This window comes from Orycteropus afer, unplaced genomic scaffold (genome assembly GCF_000298275.1).
Source record: "Orycteropus afer afer isolate SDZICR_OR568_19922 unplaced genomic scaffold, OryAfe1.0 scaffold00068, whole genome shotgun sequence".
Taxonomy (NCBI): domain Eukaryota; kingdom Metazoa; phylum Chordata; class Mammalia; order Tubulidentata; family Orycteropodidae; genus Orycteropus; species Orycteropus afer.
In genome coordinates, this window is record NW_006921655.1 from 12,315,117 (window position 1) to 12,338,233 (window position 23,117).

The window sequence follows — 23,117 nt, forward strand, 5'->3', positions numbered from 1 at the left end:
ATTGGCTAGGATTTTGTTGAAGATTTTTGCACCTATATTCATGAGGGATATTGGTCTGTAGTTTTCCTTTTGAGTGATGTCTTTGCCTGGTTTTGGTATCGAGGTTATGCTTGCTTCATAAAATGAGTGAGGGAAGATTCCATCCTTTTCTATGTTCTGGAATAATTTGAGTAGGATTGGTGTCAGTTCTCTGAATGTTTGGTAGAATTCTCCGGTGAAACCATCTGGGCCAGGACTTTTTTTTGTTGTAGTTTTTGGATGACCTGTTCAATTTCTTCTTTTGTTATGGATCTGTTCAACTTTTCCAAATCAGTCTGTGTTAGTTTAGGTAGGTGTTGTGTTTCTAGAAATCTGTTCATTTCTTCCCGATTTTCAAATTTGTTGGAGTACAGTTCTTCAGAGTATTCTAATATTATCCTTTTTATTTCTGTTGGTTTTGTTGTAATGTCACCCATTTCATTTCTTACTTGTGTTATTTGTATTCTCTCCCTCTTTTCCTTTGTTAAATTTGCCAGTGGTTTGCCAATTTTATTAATCTTTTTTAAAAAAAAACAATTTCTAGTCTCGATTTTTTTTTTCTATTGCTTATCTATTTTCTATTTCATTGATTTCTGCTCGAATCTTTATTATTTTCTTTCTTCTGGTGACTGTAGGCTCTTCTTGCTTATTTTTTCCTAATTGTTGGAGATGTTGATTTGAAGTGTTGATTTTGGCTCTTTCTTCTTTTTTGATGTGTGCATTTATTGCTATAAATTGGCCTCTGATCACTGCTTTTGCTGTTTCTCAAAGATTTTGGTATGTTGTGTTTTCAATCTTGTTTGATTCAAGGAATTTTTTAATTTCTATTTTTATTTCTTCTCTTATCCAGTCTTTCTTAATGATGGTGTTGTTTAGTTTCTATGTGTTTACTCTTTTTCTGTTGATCTTCCTGTTGTTTTGTAATTTGATAGCATTATGATCTGAGAAGAGAGAAGATGCTTTGCAGTATTTCAATGTTTTTAAATTTATGAAGGCTTGCTTTATGGCCTAACATACAGTCTATCATGGAAAATATTCCATGTGCACTGGAAAAGAATGTATATTGGGTTGTTGTTAGGTGAAGTGCTCTGTAGATGTCTATGAGGTCAAGTTGTTGGTGGATTGTATTGTTTAGCTCTTCTGCATCTTTGTTGAGTTTCTTTCCATTTGTTTTCTTTTATTGAAGGTGGTATATTAAAGTCTCCCACTGTGACTGTGGAGTTATCTATTTGCCTTTTCAACTCTTTTAAAGTCTAATTTATGTTTTTTGGGGCTTTTTCATTGGGTCCATAGATATTTATTATGATTATATCTTCTTGTTCAGTTGATCCTTTAATCATTATATAATGTCCTTCCTTGTCTTGTATGGTGGTTTTTGTCTTAAAGTCGATTTGATCAGAGATTAATACTGCCACTCCTGCTCTTTTTTGGTTGCCGTTTGCTTGATATATATTTTTCCAACCTTTGATTTTTAGTCTATTATTGTCTTTGTGTCTAAGGTGTGTGTCTTGTAGACAGTATATTGATGGGTTTTGTTTTCTTGTCCAATCTGCAACGCTCCGTCACTGGAGTGGTGGATTTAATACATTAACATTCAGTGTAGTTATCAACAAGTATGAACTGGTTGCTGTCATTTTGTTATGTGTTTTTCCATGGTGTCCCTGGTTTCTTTGTTCTACATAATTTTCTGTGCTGAGCTCATTATGTTTGTGAATCATGTTATCATTTCCTTGTTGCTGCTGTTTTAGTATTTGCTGAATATTTGTGCTTGTTCTCTTTTTTATTGTGATGTGAAGGTTTATCATTTTTCTTTGAGGTTACCCTATGATTTATAATTTTCTCCCCGAGTTTAGAATAGTTCATTCTCTCTTGCAGCTCTCTTGCCTTCCTCACCATTTAGAAGTTCTGTACTGCACAGTATTTTCCCTCTTTTTGTTTTGTAGTTTTCCTCATTTGCCAATTGATCTCTCTTGTTCCCTGTTTACAATCTGATAAACTTATTTTACTTTGGGTATGTCCATTGCTGTGGTTTCTGGGTTATGCCATCTTGTGTATTAATGGTTGGTTGTTGTTTGCTATTTTGGTTTCTCTGTTCAAAGGACTCCCTTTAGCATCTTTTGTAAGGTTGGTCTGGTTTTAACAAATTTCCTTAGTTTGTATTTATCTGGAAATCTCCTAATTTCACCATCATATTTGAGGGACAATTTTGCCAGGTATATAGTTCTTGGTTGGAAGTTTTTCTCTTTCACGGTTTTATATATACCATCCCATTGCCTTCTCACTTGCATGTTTTCTGCTGGGAAATCAGAGCTTATTCTTACTGGTTATCCTTTGTTAGTGATTTTTTTTTTTTCCTGTGCTGCTTTCAGGATTCTTTCTTTGTCTTTGGTTTTGATGAATTTGATGTTGATATGTCTTGGTGATTTTCTTTTGGGGTCTATCTGGTTTGGGGTTCATTGGACTTCCTGAATGGATATATTCTCATCTTTCATCATACCTGGGAAGTTCTCCTCCAACAAATATTTGACAGTTTTCCCAGTGGTTTTATTTTTCTCTTCCTGTTCTGAAATTCCAATGACACATACGTTATTCCTTTTGATGGTATCCCACGTGATCCTTAGGCTTTCTTCACTTTGTTTTGATCTTTATTTCTGATTGATCCCTTTCCAAAGAAGTATTCAGATATTTGTCTTCAGTCTTATTAGTTCTGTCTTCCATTGCGTCAATTCTACTTCTTTGCCCTTTCAATGTCTTAACTATTTCTAACAATTTAGTATTAATCATCTGGGTTTCTGTCTGTAGATTTTGAATCATTTCTAATTTTTCATTTATTTTGTCATTTTGTTCTTGTATTTTCTTCCGAAATTCTTCTAGGGTTTTATCTGTGTTTTCCTTCATCTGTCTCTCAATCCTTTGACGATTAGACCTAAATAAAATTCTTTTGAATTCCTTATCAGGGAGTTTCAATGCTGCTTCTTCCTTAGGGATATGTTCTGTGTCTGTATCCTGCTCTAGCACTTTATTTTGCTTCTTTGTGTGGACTGTGATGGTCTGTTGTCTCTGAGACATTGTGACATTTTTGTATGTAGATCTCTGTTAACTGTTTGTGAAGAGCAGCTAAGGGTAGTCAGGTCCTTCTTGGTGGTTGTTTATCATTGGCCTGTTGGTGGAGAATGTAGTGGGGGCTCTCAGTAAGTGAAGCTGCAGGAAGTGTGGGTGTAGTTGTGTCATATGGAGATTGTTGCTGTCTCCCACTCAGTTAGACAAAGCTAACTATTGACTAACCATCAAAAAAGTAAAAACAAATGGACAAAAAACACACCATGTAATTACATAGGAAGAGTAACCAAAAAAAGAAAAAAGGCAAAACAACAACAACAAAAAAAAACCCTGCAGTATCTAGGGAGAGGGCAATAAGAGAAAAAAAAGGTAGAGAAAAAAAAAGGTAGAGAAAAAGAATAATGAAGAAAAATTGGTAAAAATGCAAAAAAGAAAAATAAGGAACAGAGTTAATCATGAGAAAGAAAAAAAAAAAAAAAAAAAAAAGTAATAATAATAATAATAGTAGTAGTTTTACAACAGGCAAAACAAACAAGCTAGAAAAAAGAAAAAAAAATTAGGGCAAGGTGGGGCAGGGCACCCAGGCTCCGTCAGAACACACAGACTGGGATGGGATTCCTGCTGGTCTAGAAGATGGGTGGGACTGAGAGATGGATGCATCTCTGTTCACCAAGAGGGTGTGGGATATAAGAGTAACAAGGGGAATGTCACACCTTTCCTGTCATCTGGGTCCGAAATGTCCTTGTGGTTCCTGGTGAGTGGAGCCTATTCTTAAGTCCCTGGAATCCGGAAGAAAGCTGTTGCTTTAAATATCCAAAATGGTCAAACCGCTTGTAAACATTTCAAATGGCTGTACCCTCCAGACAGGCAAAAGTGCACAGCTCAGCCTGCCTTCCTCTTCGCTGCTTCCCCTTTTATTCACCAGCCACCAGAGCAGTCCTCCATGGAGTCCCTGGCTCGGAGGGCTGATTTTTTAGGTTAATTCTTAGCTCGTACCAACACTCGGCAATATCCAAGCTGTCTGTGCCATCAGGATCGCTGCCAGACCACAGCTCCGTATGTTCCTTTTTTTGGTGTTTTCGTTCATATTCTTTTGCTATTTGGAGTTTAGTCTACTTTTATATCTTTCCCTTCAAAGCTCAGCACTCCAGGATTATCTTCTGTGTCTGTGTTAATTGGTTCTCCTTTTCTTTGTCGAAGAGGGTCTGTGCAGTCTTTCTGCCTATTCCACCATCTTACAGGAACCCAGAGTGATCCTTTTAAAACATGTCAGATCATTACTCTCCTATGACTCCCCAGTTGAGTGAAAGCCAGTCTTTGGAATATTCTACATAATTGCATGATCAAGCCCTGGTAACCTCTTCAATCTCATCTCCTATTACTTACCTCTTTGTTTAGGCTACTCTGGTTTCAGTGGCTGCCTTGCCATTCTTTGGACATGGAAAGCAACCTACCATCACAGGGTTTTTGTACTTGTTCTTCCCCCTTTTTTCTAGGATCGGATGAGATTGGGCATGTTTAGGGTGGTTTGTCTGTAGATGTTCTTCCTTCTTTCTTGAACATTCTTCCCCCAGATACCTTTATAATTGCAACCTTATTTATTCTGTGACTCTCATGTTACCTTCTTAGTGAAGCCTGCTCTCATGGCACTCCCTATCCTGTTTTGCTACTTTATATTTCCCCATAGCATTTATGATATGGTTTCTTGCCTGTCTGCTTATTCTAGTAAGCTCCATGAGGGCACAATTTTTTGTCTCTTTTGTCCACCGATAGATCCCGAGTGCCTAGAAAAGTGCCTGGCACCTCTATTGTTTATTACGTTTTTCTCTTTGTTTCATGGAATGCATGTAATTTTTATGACATGAAAGTGACATTTTCAGTTATTTTCTAAGCATTGTCACCATTTTGCATCTTAGTGTATTAAACTATAGCATGAATAGATGATAGCAAATTATTATTAAAATGACCTCATTTTAATGGTAGATTATCATAAAATATATCTTTTAGACCAATTCTGTTGTTTGGATGATTAGAAATTTAAATTCCCAGATAAAAGATCTTTTTTGTAAATGACAAATTAGGGGACCATTTATAAATATGGCCATTTATTATTTTAATGTGGTGAGTAAATGCGAACAGGTAGTTGTGTGTTTTTTTATATAGGTAGATTTAGTTTGCTAATGTTTTGTTTAGGGTTTTTAGATTTATATGCAATAGGTATTGACCTTCAACTTTACTTTCCCATAATGTCCTTTTTGGTATTTATGAGGCTCTAATAAAATGAATAGGGGCTCTAGTAGCATAGTGCCTAAGGCACTTGACTGCTAACCAGAAGGCTGGCGGTTCAAACCCACCAGCCACTCCTCGGAAGGAAGGTTGGGCAATCCTACTTCCATAGTGATACTGCCTCGGAAACCCAAGGAGGGGTCTCTATGAGTCGGGGGCTACTGGATGGCAAATAACAACAACAGCAACAATAAAATGAGTTGCATGATTTTTTTTTTTTAATTCTCTAGAAGAGTTTGTGTAGCATTTATAGGACTGTGTATATTTCCAATATCTTGTGCAGTTTTTCAGGTTGTTTTGGTTTCTGGGAATTTATCCATATCCTTTATTTTCAGATGTATTGATATGAAGTTGTTCATAATATGATTAATATTCTGCATTCTCTATAGAGATGTCCCTTTTTTCATTCCTGATGTTGAGTATTTGTGTTTTTCCATTTTTTCTTCATCAGGCTCACCAGTATTTTTTTTTTCCCATTAATTTTTTTTTTTTTAATTGTGCTTCAGGTGCAAGTTTACAGAGTTTTACATTCAACGTTTTGTGTACGTTTAGTTTAACTCCGCATTTACCATCCCCAATCCTAACCCAGTCTCCTCTCACTGCCCAGTAAACCGCACCCCCCTCCCCCCATGCCCCTCATCATTATGTACTCCTGTGTGTCCTGTGTTTCCTTTGTGTGAATGTTGTCCCTCTGGTGCCCTGTGGTCGATTGCTCCAAAGGATGTATCTCCATACAGTATGTGAGTGCATCACCCTGGGTTGGGTGGTCTGCGTATATATCTTGTTTATTATTGGGAGCTCTGGTAGCATAGTGGCTAAAAGCACTTGACTGCTAACCAGAAGGCTGGCGGTTCAAACCCACCAGCCACTCCTCGGGAGGAAGGTTGGGCAATCCTACTTCCGTAGTGATACTGCCTCGGAAACCCAAGGAGGGGTCACTGAGTCGGGGCCGACTCGATGGCAAACAACAACAACAACAACATTGGGCTGAAAGCCAGCCCCTGGGAGTGAGTTTTATTCCAGTCCCAGAATGTATCCTAGCCATAATATTGGGGGGTCTCATCAGATTCCATCAGACCAGTAATCTGGTCATTATTGGGTTTTTGGATTTTGTTCCACATTTGTCCTGCCTCTCTATCCAGGATGTCCAGATTTGATACTTTCCTGAGTGGTTGGCATTGGTAGCCAGGCACCATCTAGTTCTTCTGGTCTAGAGGGCCATCATATCCTAGGGCTGATTGCTTCCAAATGCCCTTGGTTTCTTGCACTCTTTTTTTCTTCTGACAATAAGAGACCATTAGCTGCATCTTAGATGGCTGCTTGTAAGCTTTTAATACCCCAGGTGCTACTCACCAATGTAGGATGAGGAACAAAACTTTTACGTATTTTGTACCAATTGAGTCTGGTGTCCCCGTACTATGGTCCTGAGTCAGTAGATCTGTTTATCTCTCTCCCACATTTCCATTAATTTCTGCTTTCATCTTTATTTCCTTGGGATTAATTTGTTCTTTAACTTCTTGAGATGGGTCATTCTTAGTCTTCTAATATGCATTTAAGGTTATAAATTTTTCAACCCCGCTCTGTAGCCCACAAGTTTTAATATGTGATTATTTTTTATCAATACTTTTCCATTTTAATGTTTTCTAATTTGGAGTACATCTGTTAATTCCCAAACATGGGGACTTTCTAGTTATCTTTTATGTTATGCTAAGTTTAATTATGTTGTAGTCAAAGGACATGCTTTATATAATTTTGGTTCTTTGAGGGTTATTGACACTTTCTCCACAGCTCAGCAAGTGGTTTTTGTAAATGTTCCATGTGAATGTGAATTCTGCAGTAGCTGGGGTGCAGTGTTCTACATGTATCTGTGTTAATAATGGCCATTCAAATATTCTTCATCCTTGTCTTGTTGTATTATTGATTTCAGTATGTTAATCTCCCACTGTGATTGTGGATTTGTCTGTTTTTCCAATTGTAGATGCAAAAATACATGGACAGAACCAGGGAAGTCTTTTGTTTGTTTTTAGCCAAATGGGGGAAATGATATCTGGAAAACCTATAAGGAAAAACCTAACAGATGGTGAGGATGTCTGATCTTTAGAAGAAGAAAACACTTCCTGCAGCAACATGGAGAAGAGAAGAGATGGTGGAACCAAGGGGTCAACTTATTCATCTTCTTTTTTCACTTTAACGTCAGTGGTACAATAAATGTGGGACTGAGAATAGTGACCAGAGGTTAAAATTATTTATTTTAGCGCTGCTGGGACATCGCCTTGGGTCCCCTCAAACAGATTCCCATGAACCTCTTCATCATGTACATGGCTGGCAATACTATATCCATCTTTCCTACCATGATGGTGTGTATGATGGCCTGGCGACCTATACAGGCACTTATGGCCATTTCAGCCAGTAAGTATTCTTGATACAACCCTTCCTGGATTTTAAGATTAAAGACAAATTCTTAGTCAAAGTCTGTATTGGAAATATTTGGTACAGCTCTTAGGTTGTTGTAGGGGGAGTGGGTGCAGGGGGTAGAAATGGTAGGGTGAGGGGGGAAGTGTTCAGGGTGACAGAAATGGTGGCATGGAGGGAAAATAGTGCTTATCATAGTTTTCTGTTTGCATTTAATTGCCCTATTTTCCATCTTACTCTCGGTCTGTCTATATTGTTTTAATATATAGTTACCAAGAACCAAAAAAATTCCATTGCTATTGAGTTGATTCTGACTCATAGCGATCTATAGGACAGAATAGAACTGCCCTATAGGGTTTCCAACGTGGTAAATCTTTACAGAGGCAGACTGCTTCTATCGTTCTCCCATGGGATGCCTGGTGGGTTCAAACTTCCTACCTTTCAGTTAATAGCCAAGCACTTAACCACTCCTAATGTATAGTTAGTTTGATTCATACTGGGAAAAAAAAGTTGTTTTGGTTTTTGATACCTTCTTTTATCTCAACAGCTTTCAAGATGTTAGAAAGTTCAAGCCAGAAGTTTCTTCAGGGTTTGGTTTATCTTATTGGGAACCTCATGGGTTTGGCACTGGCTGTTTACAAGTGCCAGTCCATGGGACTGTTGCCTACACATGCTTCAGATTGGTTAGCTTTCATCGAGCCCCCAGAGGTAAGGCAAAAGTGAAGTTAAATATTGGTCAGTTGTAATGCACAATGAACAGCTCCCCCATTTGATGGTGGGAAATTAGAGTTGGTATTAGAAGTCAGGCCTTAAGAAATAAGAGCCATTAGGAATTTGAGAGTTGTCATTTTTTAAGTATAAGATAAAATAGAACTTGTGATTAAAGTATTAAATGACTATGACTAATTCAGGAAGTCATTTCACACTCTTACACCACTTACCTATTTATTTTTTCTTTTTTCCAGAGAATGGAGTTCAGTGGTGGGGGATTGCTTTTATGAACCTGAGATAGATGCATCTGGCACCTTAAGGATTTGGATCTCATTTATATACTTTTTTAGGGCCAATAGTTCCTGCTCGGCATACTCACCTTAAAAATTTTCACTTGTGTTGGAAAGAATCCATGTCTATGGTGAGGAGACAAACCCTAGAAGGACAATGTCTATAAAATACATACCCAAAGAAACTATAGCACAACCCCTCACTGAAAATAATGTAGAAAACTTTATTTATGTTTCCAGTACAGAGCAAAACAACAAACAAAACTATAACTCTGTAAACAAACAAATGGATGCTGCTAAATCAAGAACCACACAGCATCTCCTCTCAATAAATTAAATGGTTATGAACAAAAAAGTTGCACATGTTTCCCTTAAATCTATTTTCCTTAATAATTTCACTTCTGTTTGTTTAACACAAGATGGGATATAAAAATTCTATTGGAGACACTGGTAAAAGATGTAAGAAACTAATGCTGGATTGAGACTATACATGATGAAAAGAAAAACCAGAAAAAATGAGCACATAAATATGTTTACAATGTAGTTACTACTTTAACACCCACAATAATGGATTTTTAACATGTTTAGTGGGAATGAGGATTGGTGGGATCCTTGGGATCACAGAAATCTGAGGCATTTAAAGGTATAACCTGCTCTGGTAAAATCATAGCTGAGACTTAAAAGCTGGCTCATCTTATTCCAAAGGCAGGAGATCTTTCTCTCTCTTGAAACACAAAGCCCCTTCCCCTAAGGTGCATTTTCTTATCAAGTTTTCGGTATTGCTTTATTTGCAGTGATTAAGAAAGACAAAACATTTTGCAGACAGACAACATAAGCAACACATATAGACATGAAATGCTCTTGACAGAGATGAGTGTAAATCTGGCTTAATAACCATTCTTCCATGTAACACTGATTTTATGTTTTAGGGATTGAAGTAGAATACAGGCAGTGCCCTAGTTACTAACAAGACTGATTCCTAAGTGGGTCTTTAATTGCAATTCATAGGTAAAAGTTGGAACAGCTACATTATTTAGCTTTACTTTAGTGCAAGAAAAAGCTCAAAGCCTTTTAAATGATTTAAAAACTACATGTGCAGCAAGTGAAGGTGATTGTGATGAAGAATTTGTTGAGAGTAGGGGTGGGTTCAGTCGTTTCAAGAGAGGGCAAACTTAACATTTAACTTTAATAACATTAAAGGACAAATAGGAGTTGTCCATAAGCCAGACGTTTGTAACCAGGGACTTACTGTAGAGGCTACATTAATAGCCACTGCTTTCCTTATCCTTTTGTAAGATTCTGACAGAGCTCCAACTACAAACAGCCCTCCTAAAATTAATGTTATATTTTGACCATTTTTGTCCTACATGTGGTGGAAGGGGGAATGTGTATAAATGCAGGGGAATTCCTGCACAGACTGACCTTCAAGATCTTGAATCCTAGGGGACCTGTTCCTCTAGTGCTGTACTCAACAATGGAGTGTTGCAATGAGAGCTGTAAAATAATGCTTTACCCTCTGCAGGAAGGAGCAAGAAAAACAAAACTTAAGATCCTGTCTGCTTTGCTACCTTGAGTGGGCCTAGAGGTTGAAAGAGCAAAAGAAACAAATCAAAATGATTTTCTTAAGCCATATTGAAGGATTTTCTTCCTTGCCTCCAAAAGTCAAACGAACAATCTGCTGGCACCTAAGTAACTTGCTCCATATCCTACTGGATAATCAAGGAAGAGTGGCACTAACATTAATAAAGCAAAATTCAAAAGCAGCCATGAATACAACAAGAAGATAGTTTCTCTAAATACCTATCCTGTAAAAAAAAAAAAGACGACTTTAATACATATTTGAAATTACTGCTCAGTCACAGAGTAGTTTCTGTATGCTTGAAAGCCAGGAATTTTATGAGCGTTAAATTAGTGAGGGGACAAATATAAAACAAAGCTGAGCTTGCACATTGGCACACTGAGAGATTTCTGGAAACGACTGAAATAGCAGAAGATCTGGCTTGGATAATCTTAGTTCAGAGCCAAGTTTCTGCAGTCAGAATGAAGAATAAAATTGAAAGCAGGAGGGAAAAATGCTCACATTCTAGGCAGTTAGGTGAGTACCTCAACTCTTTGGAGATGAGACCACACAAGTTTCTTGGTGAAGAGAAGTTTCTTGAAATAGGCCAATGCCAATTTATATTTTATTTTAGCAAAACAAGTAAGAGTAGTAGCAGCTCAAGACCTTTGGCACTATGGAAAAAGTATGGCTCTAGAACTTCTAATTCCATTGCTGGATTCTCCCTTAAAAAGATGATCCAGAACTTTCAGGAAAAGATTTTAGCCAGTCTTCCTTGTGTTTGTTCCCGTGATTTTTCTGACCTATTCTTACTAACCCTGAGGGCATAAAAGTAAAGGAGAACCTATTGGCCAGTGTTCATCATGACCTATGTTTCATACATAAGAGCTTGTATGTTTTACCCATGTCACATACATAACCAAAGGTTGTATTTAAGTAAATCTTAATAGCTACTTTTTGGAGTTCCCTTTGTTCAACCATTTGAAAAGAAACCCCCCCAAAAATAATTATCTTTTGAAAAGCAGTTTCCATTGTAACACTGTCTGTGTTACAATTTTTACTACTGAATGAATTTTGAGAAGCAGACAAGTGAAATATACATCAACACAGTATATATACTTAAACTTGGTATTCTGGGGAACTTTTGTGTTGGAGCAAGTGGTGGCTAAAGCCATATTTCAGTTTTTGTGCATTAGTACCCTAATAAAAAAATTAGAGTCCTAGAGAGCAATGTGTACACGAAAGTCAGCTAATAAAGATTCCCATTTTGGCTTGCCACGGGTTATTCCCATAAGGGTATCAGGATCCCATATACTTGGCCCTGAATTCTTTTAATAAGATGATGCTATATCTCTGACTGCTACCCCATGGTGTCATCACTGAAGCAGGACTTCCAAGACTCATCTTTAAAATGGATATGTGCTTGCAAAATTTTGTCTTCAGGTGAATTTCTGGCATCCCTTTTGCCAATTCATTTGAATCACTTAGCTTGCTAATTCCAACTTGCCTTTGACTGGTAAAGACATGGCTTTTAGAATTTGACCATTGCTCTGATGTTGAGGGAGTATTTGCTTCTATAAAGCCAGCATCATATGGGAGCACAGAGCTGATCTACTTGTATGCTTTTGAACAAGTGCTTGAAGCTCAGCTCATCAAGAGTTCAGTGTGATGTGTATAGAATACAGTCCGCTAGCTGAGTGGGAATGGTAGTAAAGGGCTGATGCTTCCATGGAGGACAGAAGCCTTTTTGGAAAGGTGAGGCCAAGCAGAGTCATTCAGAGGCAGATTATGAATAAATGGTGATCACTTCACTGCCTCCACCTCGGACAAGGAGGACTCGCTCAAGTCCCTCGGTGAGCACTTCTAGGAACTCCATGTCTTCAGAACTTGTCAAGGACACAAAGAAGCAGGGGAAGAGTATGTTTTACAATCTGGTATTCTGATAATCTGAATGTAAGCACAGAACTGCAAAATGTGACACACTTGTCTTGATTATTATATGCTTGAAATTGGAAAAGTCTAAACTTTGGATTCAATTTAGCCCTGTGAAATAATCCAGGGAACCATTCCCTTGGCAAATATAATGCAAGATTCTTTCTCATTTATTAGATACTTTCTAAATGTTATTTTAAGAATAAGGAAATCCACAGTAACGTGTTTTTCTAAATGGCAAAATAAAACAAAAACTACCAAAACCCAAAAAAGCCTCAATAGGGCAGCTTGTAAGATTCCAAACCAAAAAAAAAAAAAAAAAAAACAAACTAACTGCTGTCAAGTCAGATCCGACTCATAGCGACCCCTCCTTGGGTTTCTGAGGCACTATCACTATGGAAATAGATTGCCCAACCTTCCTTCCCAGGAGTGGCTGATGGGTGTGAACCGCTGCCTTCTGGTTAGCATCAAATGCCTTAGGCACTATGCCACCAGAGCTACTACTGTTGTTGTTATTTGCAGTCAAGTCAGACCTGACTCACAGAGACCCCTCCTTACCACTATGGAAGTAGATTGCCCAACCTTCCTTCCGAGGAGTGGTTGGTGGGTTTGAACCACCAGCCTTCTGGTTAGCAGTCAAGTGCCTTAGGCACTATGCCACCAGAGCTTCCTCCTAAGCTACTACTAGAGAACCCAAATAATTTCTAAGTGAAGTTATTCAACCCAGATTTTTCTCCCAGGTTTGGTACTGGTATAGATCAGTTTACATAGATTCAGTAAAACCTGGGATGAAGGTATGTGAAAAAAAACCCTAATATTTTTCCTCAGCTGAAGGAAATTCCACTTCAACTGCTTCTCCCCTAACTCCATACAAAAAAAAGTGGCTTTGCAAAGTGGGTGGAGCCAGGTAGGGAATAAAGATGTGAGTAATCTGCCTCTGGAATTGTCAGAAAGGGTTTTGTACACTGAATACTAGAAGTCACCTTGCAAATATACCACCTAAAAAGTCTCTGCAGGGTTCAGAGAAAATATATTGCACCCCCAAATCCCCAAGAGAAGATTAAATTTTACTACTTCGTAAGAATACTTGCCTAAGTAAAGTCTTCCTATCTCAAACCGAGGGAAATGGGTGGAATAGTTGATGAATTTTATAGTTATCTATTGTCTCATACACTAAATAAGCTGAGAAAATCTTCCCTACTGGCAACTCCACTCTTTGAAAGGATACAGTTTTCATCACCCTCAGGGTTTCGGGGTGGCCCTGGCATATTCAACAAAACCAACTTTGCTTCATGGGACTTGTTAACTATAACCTCATTAAGCTTGACTGCAGTATGCATTCGCCTCACATTGGACTGGTCCCTGGTGGAGAAGAAAGAGGTGGTTAAGGCAAAGAGAAAACTAGCTACATAATCAATCTTCAAAACTTGAGACTCAGAGCTTTTCTGATTGACTATTAATAATGTGATGCACAGAATAATGATTTTTTTTTTTCTCTAGCTTCTTAGGAGCATCTTGAAGACAAACTTTAAAATTACTCTTATTTACATTGCTTGACTGCATGAAATCAGGAATAAGCGGGTATGAGGTTATTTTATTAAATGAAGACTTAAATCAAAAACATGTTTCAGAAAATGAAATTCTACTAGGTATAAAGGGGAAGGAAAATAAGGTACTGAATAAAGTATTTCAATGTTAAATCCATGAAGAATTTTCAACATAACACACAAAAACTAAACCTCCAAGCTGCTGAAATTCCTACAGAGAACCCAGAGTTATTTAAAGTAGTAGCTATTTAATTAATGACCTTGTTTTTTCCCTTTTCCTCGGTTTTCTTTTGGTCTTTTCCTCTAAGCGGGCTGGTGGAAGCAAAAACGGTCAACAGTCTACCTGATGGACCAGCATCAAAGGATCCCACTTCTACAAGTTTTATAGTACCAAAATCATGACCTAGATTCCAAGCTAAGTGTTCTCTATCTCTAAGGAGGAAGTTACAAAACCAAACTCACTGCCACTGAGTTGGTTCTAATTCATAGTCACCCCACAAGACTGAGTAGGACTGCCTCATAGGGTTCCCAAGGCTGTCAATCTCTACGGAAGAATACCACCCATTTTTCTCCTAACAAGTGGCTACTAGGTATGAGCCGCTAACCTTAGGATTAGCAGCCAAGTGCTTTAACCACTGTGTAACCAGAGCTCCTTCAAGGAGTAAGTAAAGGAGAAGGAAAAATTAAGTCATTGAATAGAATAGAAAGACACTTAGCTGTGTTCCTGGAGATCTGGATTTATATTTCTGCTCTATCACTTGCTGGCTGATTAACCCTAAGGTCATGTCACTTACCTTGAACTATAGTTTCCCCATCAGTCTAACAACCAACCCCATTGATAGTCTACTGTGTGCCAGTTACTATCCTAAATGCTTTACATATGACTTCATTTAATTTTCACAGAAACATATTAAGTAATAATTTATTTACTCTCTTTAACATATGTGAAATTTAAGCTTCAGAACAGTTAGATAGTCAAACAGGAATAAAATAATCATTATCACAGGGTAGTTGTGAAGATTAGATGAGATAGTAATGGCAAATATATTTAAATATTAGCATTAGGGAACTTGGGTGGCACTGAGTGGTTTGTGATCAGCTGCTGAACAAAAGATTGGTGGTTTGATCCCAAACAACAGCTCTGCAGAAGAAAGGCCCTGCGATCTGCTTCTATGCAGATTACAGTAAAGAAAACCCTACAGAAAATTTTCTGTAATGTCTATAATGGAGAGGGTTGCCATGAGCCAAGGGCCAACTCGATAGTAGCTAACAGCAAGAAAAACTGGCATTAGGGAATTACAGTCTTCTGCCCACCAGATCTCCCAAATTGGAAAACTGACGAACTCGGTTCTTTTGCCTTAATTAATGTTATCCTAAAACACAACCACCAATGGTCGTGCCTCAATAGATGGCAACATCTACTCATTCATGTGGGATACCATCAAGATGAGTAACTTACGTGTAATCAGAATTCCAGGATAATCCATCAGATTTATGAATTCCCGAACAGGAAGAGACAAATAAAAAAATCTGATACCTCTAATATCCCATTCTCTAATTCTTACTCTATTCCTTTTCCCATTCTTTGATTTTTTTTTTGAGCTATCTAGCCCTTGGAGTCTTAACTTCTAGTTTCACATTCTTCTATTCAGTCCAGAGCCCATGAAACATCATTTCAACTATGTCTGCCCCAGAAACTCTCTAGGTCTTTTTTTTCCTTTAAACTGTGACCTGGGTGAAAGTTCACAAAGCATATTTGTTTTCCATTCAACAGGTCATACACATTTTGTTTCACAACACTGTCTGCAATCCCCATAATGTAAAAGCTCTCTTCCCATTTCCTCCCTGTGGTTACCTTTTCCCTGTCTACTTCTTTCCTATGCATTACTGCCCTCTAAGCTATCTCCCTGGACAAATACTGCCCTACTGATCTCCCATGGCTGACTGTTTTTAAGGAGTGTGCTTACCAGGTGTGACTGTTCACCTTGTAGGCCTGTCTGTTGTTTGACTGGAAGCCATGGGAGTGAGTTCAATTCCAGGCCTGAAGGCGACTAGGAGCCACAGTTTTGGGGATTTCAACAATATTTATCAGTCCAATAAGCCTGGTCTTTTTTTATAATTTTGAGTTTTGTCCCACATTTTTCTTCTTTTCTATCTAGGATCTCCTATTTTGACCCCTTTCCAACTGGCTGACAGTAGTACCTGGCCACCATCTAGTTCTTCTGGTGTCAGGATCATGTAGGATGATCACTACATGGTCCATTAGTCCCTTGGACTGTTTCTATGAGTCTTTGATTTTCCTCATTCTCCTTTGCTCCAGATGAGGAGAGACCAATTGTTCAATTGTTGCATCTTAGATGGCCACTCACAAGCTCCAGTTCCCTTGTATTGCCCTGATGATCAACCTAAACATCAACACCTTTTACTTCTACATTTTGAGAGCTGCTTGGGGAAAAATAATCCACAATGTGGTATTAATTAGGTCTGCTTTTATAATAGCTGATTTTAGGGTGATTTATGAGATGCTTTAAAATCTTCTGTGTATTCCTGGTACAGTGCAGTAAATTACATAGTTTGGCTTTTCTAGCCATACGTCTTTGTAAACTCCATGGTGGAATTTGCCATAAGCAACTGAGTAGCTCCTGATTGTTAGTGTTATCCACCTGGGATATTTCTGTTGCGCATGGCACGAAGCAATCTTCTGGGAAATTTTCTCTCTCTCGGGTGTACAGAATTCTGATGCTTGGATTGGTTAGTTTGGCCACTCTGCCAGGCTCAAAGGAAGCCCCCCTAGAGGCAGAAAAAAATCTCTTACTGCCAGCTGGGAGATGCACGAGACACGCATTGCTGAGAAAGAGATGCAAGGGGCATGCACTGCTGAAAGAGAGACTGAGAGACATGCAGTGCTTGGAGAGAGACTGAGAGAGACTGTCAGCTGAGAGACAGCAGGCTGAGAGAGACTGAGCTTGTTCCTGAACTTGAATTGTAGCCTGTTGCTTCCCTAATAAACCCCATAATCTGTGAGTTTTGTGTGGCCACTGCAGTGAATTATTGAACCCAGCAGAGTGGTGATGGGTGCTGCGGGAGGAACAGTTGGTGTCAGGGTTGGTGAAAGGGGTGGAGGGAGGCAGCAGGTCTGGCCTCGCAGGAATAGGCCTTGGGCTACTGACAGTGATTCTGTCTTCCTCTTGTGGGGTTAGAGGAGGTGAGAAGACGTGGCCTTCCCACCCCTTTAGCACCTGGGCAGTTCTCCCCCACTCCCAATTCTCCTTAACTACTGCAAGTTTTCACCATTCTTCTGAATTCTTTCTTTACCTTTGGTTTTGGTGAGTTTGATGATGATATGTCTTGGTGATTTTCTTTTGGGGTCTATCCTGTTTGGGGTTTAACTTCTTCAATGGATATATTCTCGTCTTTCCTCCTATCAGGGAAATTCTCTTCCAACAAATCCTCAACAGTTTTCTCTGTGGTTTTATTTGTCTCCTCCTGCTCTGGAATTCTGATTACACGTAAGTTATTCCTCTTGATGGTATCCCACATGAATCTTAGGCTTTCTTCATTTCGTTTTGATTATTTTTCTGATAGATACCTTAACCAAAGTAATATTTAGGTATTTGTCTTCAATCTCACTAATTCTGTCTTCTGTTGATTCAGTTCTACTCCTTTGCTCATTCAATGTTATCTATTTTTGAAATTTTAGTATTATCATCTGGATTTCTATCAGTAGATTTTGTATCATTTCTAATGTTTCATTTATCATGTCATTTTGCTCTTGTATTGTCTTCCCAAACTGTTCTAGCATTTTCTCTCTATTTTCCTTAATTTTGTCAATATTTTCCTTGATGTCTCTCAATCCATTGAAGATACCTAAATATAATTCTTTTGAATTCCTTATCAGGGAGTCCAATGGTGCTTTTTCCTCAGGGATGTTTTCTGGGTCTGTATCTTGGTCTCTTGTTTCTACTACTTTATCTTGCTTCTTTGTGTGGTCTGTAAAGGTCTGCTGTCTCCAAGACATTGTGATATCACTGTATTTATATTTAATTGGTAACTGTATGTTATTGTGATTCACCCAAGACTTTTTTCTTTGTTTTGTTTTCATATATCTGAGTAAACAGGGTATTATACTCCTCTAATCACTACTTGGCAGCATACTTGGGCACTCACCACCTATCTCCTGGTGAGTGTGATAGACAATGAGAGTAGATGCACAAATCTGTTAGCTGTTTGTGAAAAGCAGTTAAGGGTAAGGTGGGCTCATACTGGCTGTCCTCTGTCGTTGGCCAGTTGGTGCAGAAGGAAGTGGTTGTCCTCACTAGGTGGGGCTGGAGGAGGTGCGGGTATGGTTGGGTCATATGGGTATGGTTGCTATCTCTCACTCAGACAAAAACAACAATAATAATAATAAAAAAAAAGCCACCAAAAAAGTAAAAGCAAGAAAACAATAAACAAACCACATAAACACACAGGAACAATTCCTCCTGTCCCCCAAAAAAGGAAAGCCAATAAATTAGAATAAATATTTAAAGAAATACTTTAAAAAGACAAAAGAAATATAAATGAAAAGAAAAAAAAAACACTATCTGGGGACGGGAGAATAAGAGAAAAGAGCAAGAGTGAAAGAATAATAAAGAAAAAAATGTGAAAACTGCAAAAAGAAACACAAGAGATGGGAAGAACCAAAAGGAAAAAAAAGATGGGAACCAAGAAAAGGGAAGAGGGAAAAAAACCAAAAAGTAGAACCTGGGAAGGGAAAAAGAAAGAATGAAAATGAAAATAAAAATTAAAAAAAATCTGGGGGTGGTGGGACAGGACACCAAGGCTCCTTCAGAGCACACAGACTGGGATGTAATTCCTGCTGGTCCAGAAGGTGAGTGGAGGGGGGAGACAGCCACACCTCTGTTCACAATGAGGGTATAGGGTATAAGAGTAAAAAGGGGAATATCACACCTTTCCAGTTGTCAGCCTCCAATGTGATTGCCCATGCTGTCCTGGGCAAGTGGAGCCTATTCTTAGGTCACTGGGATTTGAAGGCTGCTGCTTTAAATATCCAAAATGGTCGCACTGCTTTAAAATATTCAAAATGGCTGCACACTCAAGGACAGCTGCAAATCCATAGCTCAGTTTGTCTCCTTATCTGCTGTTTTCCTTTCTAACTATCAGTCACCAGTGTAGTTGTCTATGCAGCCCTTAGTGAGCAGGACCAATTTTTAGGTTACTGCCCAGGTCCTAACACCACTTGTAAATATTCAAATTGGCCGTGCTGTCAGGATAGCTGACAGTTCACTCCGTTTGTCTCCTTATTCACCGTTTTCACTCAGATTCTTCTACTAGTTGGTATTTAATCTACTTTTCTATCCTTCCTTTCAAAGCTCAGGGTTCCAGGATTAACTTCTGTATCTATGTCAACTGGCCACAGTAAGCCAGGCCTGGGACCAGTGGAAGGTGGGTGGTTGCATGCGTGGAGCTGCCCTGGGCTCAGGTCACAGTAAGCCAGCCCCAGCACCAGTGGAAGGCGGGTGTTTGCATGCATGGAGTGGCCCCTGGCACAGGCTGCAGTAAGCCAGTCCAGGAGCAGCAGAAAGTGTTAGCATGCATGGAGCACCCCAGGGACAGGCCACAGTAAGTCAGCCCTGGCACTACTGGAAAGCAGGTGTTTGCCCTGGGAACAGGCCAGGTAAGCAATCAGGGCAAGGGAGACTAGGAAATGAACAGAGCAGTTTAGAACAGCTTGGGGAGACAAACGTGACTGTCAGTTTGTTGTACTGTGGTGGCTATGCTACTGGTGTTTCAAATGCCAGCAGGGTTACCCATTGTGGACAGGTTTCAGCAGAGCTTCCAGACTACGACAGACTTTAAAGAAGGAAGAGGCCATCTACTTCTTAAACAATTGGCCAGTGAAAGACTTATGAATAGCAGTGAAAAGACTGTCTGATATATTACTGGAAAACTTTATGAATAGCCCTTAAACACTGTCCGATACAGGGCCGGAAGATGCGCGCCTCAGGTTAGAAGGCACTCAAAATATGACTGGAGAAGAGCTGCCTCCTCAGAGTAGAGCTGACCTTAATGATGTGGATAGAGTAAAGCTTTCAGGACCCCATTAGCTGATGTGGCACATCTCAAGATGAGAAGAAACAGCTGCAAACATCCATTAATAATTGGAACATGGAATATATGAAGTACGGATCGAGGAAAATTGGAAATTGTCAAAAATTAAATGGAATGCATAAAGATCAATATCCTAGGCATTAGTGAGCTGAAATGGAATAGTTTTGGCCATTTTGAATCAAACAATCATTTGATCTACTGTGCTGGGAATGACAAATTGAAGAAGAATGGCACAGCATTCATCATCACAAAGAATGTATCAAGATCTATCCTGAAGGACAATGCTGCCAGTGACAGGATAACAGCCATATGCCTATGAGGAAGGAAGGTTGGGCAATCTACTTCCATTGTGATACTGCCTCAGAAACCCAAGGAGGGGTCACTACGAGTTGGGTCCGACTTGACAGCAGTGAGTTTTTGAGTTATGATAGAGACCAGTTAATACCACTATTATTCAAATTTATGCACCAACCACCAAAGCCAAAGATGAGGAAATAGAAGATTTTACCAACTTTTGCAGTCTGAAATTGGCCAAAAATGCACTCAAGATGTGTTAATTTATCAGTGGTGATTGAATGTAAAATTTGGAAACAAAGAAGAATCACTAGTAGTTGGAAAATATGGCCTGGGTGATAGAAATGATGCTGCAGATTGCATGATAGAATTTTGAAAGACCAACAACTTATTCATTGCAAATACATTTTTTGAACAAACAATGGCTATACACATGGGCTTTGCCAGATGGAGTACACAGGAATCAGAGTGACTATATCTGTGGCAAGAGGCAATGTAGAAGCTCAATTATCCTCAGCCAAAATAAGGCCAGGCCAGGAGCTGATTGTGGAACACACAACAACTGCTCATATGCAAGGTGAAGTTGAAGACAATTAAAACAAGTCCAAAAGAGCCAACATATGACCTTGATTATATCCCTCCTAAATTTAGAGACCATCTGAAAAACAGATTTGATGCACTGCACATGAGTGACTAAAAACCAGAGGAACTGAGGGATGCCATCAAGAACATCATTCATGAAGAAAGCAAAAGGTCATTAAAAAGACAGGAAAGGGAGACTTCTGGTAAGATGGAGGAATAGGCAGACAAGTGACACAGACCCTCTTCAACAAAGAAAAGAAAAACCAATTGACAGGGATACAGAAGATAATCCTGGAGCCCTGAGCTCTGAAAGGAACCATACAGAAGTGGATTAGGCACCAACTAGTGGAAAAACCTGAATGAAAACAGTGAGTACAGAGACAGTCGGAGCTGTGGACTGTCAGCTACTCTGATGGGACCAACATGAATATTTCCAAGCAGTATTAGGACCTGAGAATTGACCTAAAGATCAGCCCTGGTTGCCAAGGGCTACAGGGACGACTGCACTGGTAGCCTATGACTAGGAAGGGAAACAGCAAGGAGGAGACAACCTGAGCTGTTGACTTTCCACTGTCCGGAGGGCACAGCCATTTTGATTGTTCACACGTGGCAGCCATTTTGAATATTTAAAGTGACCGACGGTGCAGCCATTTTGAATGTTTACAAGCGGTGGCCAATTTCGATGTTTAAGGTGACTGAGGGCACAGCCATTTTGAATGTTTATAAGTGGCAACCATTTTAGGTTTTAAAGTGATAGCATTCTCATTTGGATTCCAGGGACCTAAGAATAGGCTCTGTTTGCCAAGGTTGGCAGGGACATATGAGAAGCTGACAACAGGAAAAGAGACAGGTGGTAAGTGTGTAAGTGCTGTCAGCTAGTGAATAGAGGAGCACAGTACCCTGCTTGTGTAGATAACATACAAAGAAAACAAAAATTGTGGGCAAGTCACTCCAACATACAATCATCAATTAAATATAAACACAAAAAATGTCACAATGCCTTGGAGCATCACAGTCCACACAAAGAAGCAAGATAAAGCAGGAGAAACGAGGGACCAGGATACAGACCCAAAACACATCCCTGAGGAAGATGCAGCATTGGAACTCCCTGATAAGGAATTCAAAAGAATTAGATTTAGGTATCTTCAATGAATTGAGAGGCAGATCAAGGAAAACACAGAAAACGCTACAACAATTTCAAAAGACAATACAAGAACAAAATGACAAAATAAATCTAAAATTAGAAATGATACAAAATCTACAGACAGAAATCCAGAAGATTAATACTAAATTTTCAGAAATAGATTAAGACATTGAATGGGCAAAGGAGCAGAAATGAATCAATGGAAGACAGAATTAGGGAGAATCAAGGCAAATACCTGAACACTTCTTTGGAAAGAGATAAATCAGAAGAAAAATCAAAAGAAAATGAAGAAAGCCTAAGGTTCATGTGGGATACCATCAAAAGGAATAGCCTAGGTGTAATTGGAATTCCAGAACAGGGAGACACAAATAAAACCACAGAGAAAATTGTCGATTATTTGCTGGAAGAGAGTTTTGCTCTCTTATGATGAAAAAATGAGAATGATTAAAGACGAGAATATATCCATTCAGGACATCCAATGGAACCCCAAACAGGATAGACCCCAATAGAAAATCACCCAGGCATATCATCATCAAACTTACCAAAACCAAAGACAAAGAAAGAATCATGAGAGCAGCGTGGGAAAAACAAAAAGTTACCTACAAGGGGCAACCAGTAAGACTGAGCTCGGATTTCTCGACAGAAACCATGCAGGTGAGAAGACAATGGGATGGTATATATATAAAACCCTGAAAAAGAAAAATTTCCAACCAAGAATTATGTAGCCAGCAAAATTGTCCCTCTAATATGATGGTGAAATTAGGACATTTCCAGATAAGCAGAAATTAAGGGAATTTGTTAAAACCAGATCAACCTTACAAGAGATGCTAAAGGGAACCCTTTGGACAGAGAAGCAACAACAGCCAACAACAACTGACAACTAACACACATGATGATATAACCCACAAACCAACCCAGCTATGGAAGTATCCAAAGTAAATAAGCCTACAAGATTGTAAACAGGGAACCAGAGAGACTGAGCATTGTTCCTGAACTTGAATTGTAGCCTTGGTGCTTCCCTAATACACCCCATAATCTGTGAGTTCTGTGTGGCCACTACAGTGAATTATTGAGCCCAGCAGAGAGGTGGTGGGTGCTGCAGGAGGAACAGTTGGTGTCAGGGTTGGTGAAAGGGCTGGAGGGAGGCAGCATGTCTGGCTTTGTAGAAATAG

The 23,117-nt window shown here is 39.0% G+C and overlaps 2 protein-coding genes across 2 annotated transcripts in view; one reads left to right on the top strand and one right to left on the bottom strand.

The window, feature by feature from the left end:
* Nucleotides 1-8,777, top strand: part of EMC4 (ER membrane protein complex subunit 4) — a 13,732-nt gene extending 4,955 nt beyond the window's left edge. Inside the window, exons 3-5 of the mRNA XM_007940492.2 lie at nt 7,620-7,773; nt 8,324-8,484; nt 8,742-8,777. Coding sequence (XP_007938683.1) covers nt 7,620-7,773; nt 8,324-8,484; nt 8,742-8,777 — 351 coding nt within the window. The remainder of the gene's footprint in view (nt 1-7,619; nt 7,774-8,323; nt 8,485-8,741) is intronic.
* A 3,344-nt stretch (nt 8,778-12,121) lies between these two features.
* The window catches only part of SLC12A6 (solute carrier family 12 member 6), a 140,233-nt gene continuing 129,237 nt past the window's right edge, over nt 12,122-23,117 (bottom strand). The window contains exons 24-25 of the mRNA XM_007940493.1: nt 13,496-13,629; nt 12,122-12,213 (exon numbers count right to left, since the gene is read on the bottom strand). Of these exons, the coding sequence (XP_007938684.1) occupies nt 12,122-12,213; nt 13,496-13,629 (226 nt within the window). The remainder of the gene's footprint in view (nt 12,214-13,495; nt 13,630-23,117) is intronic.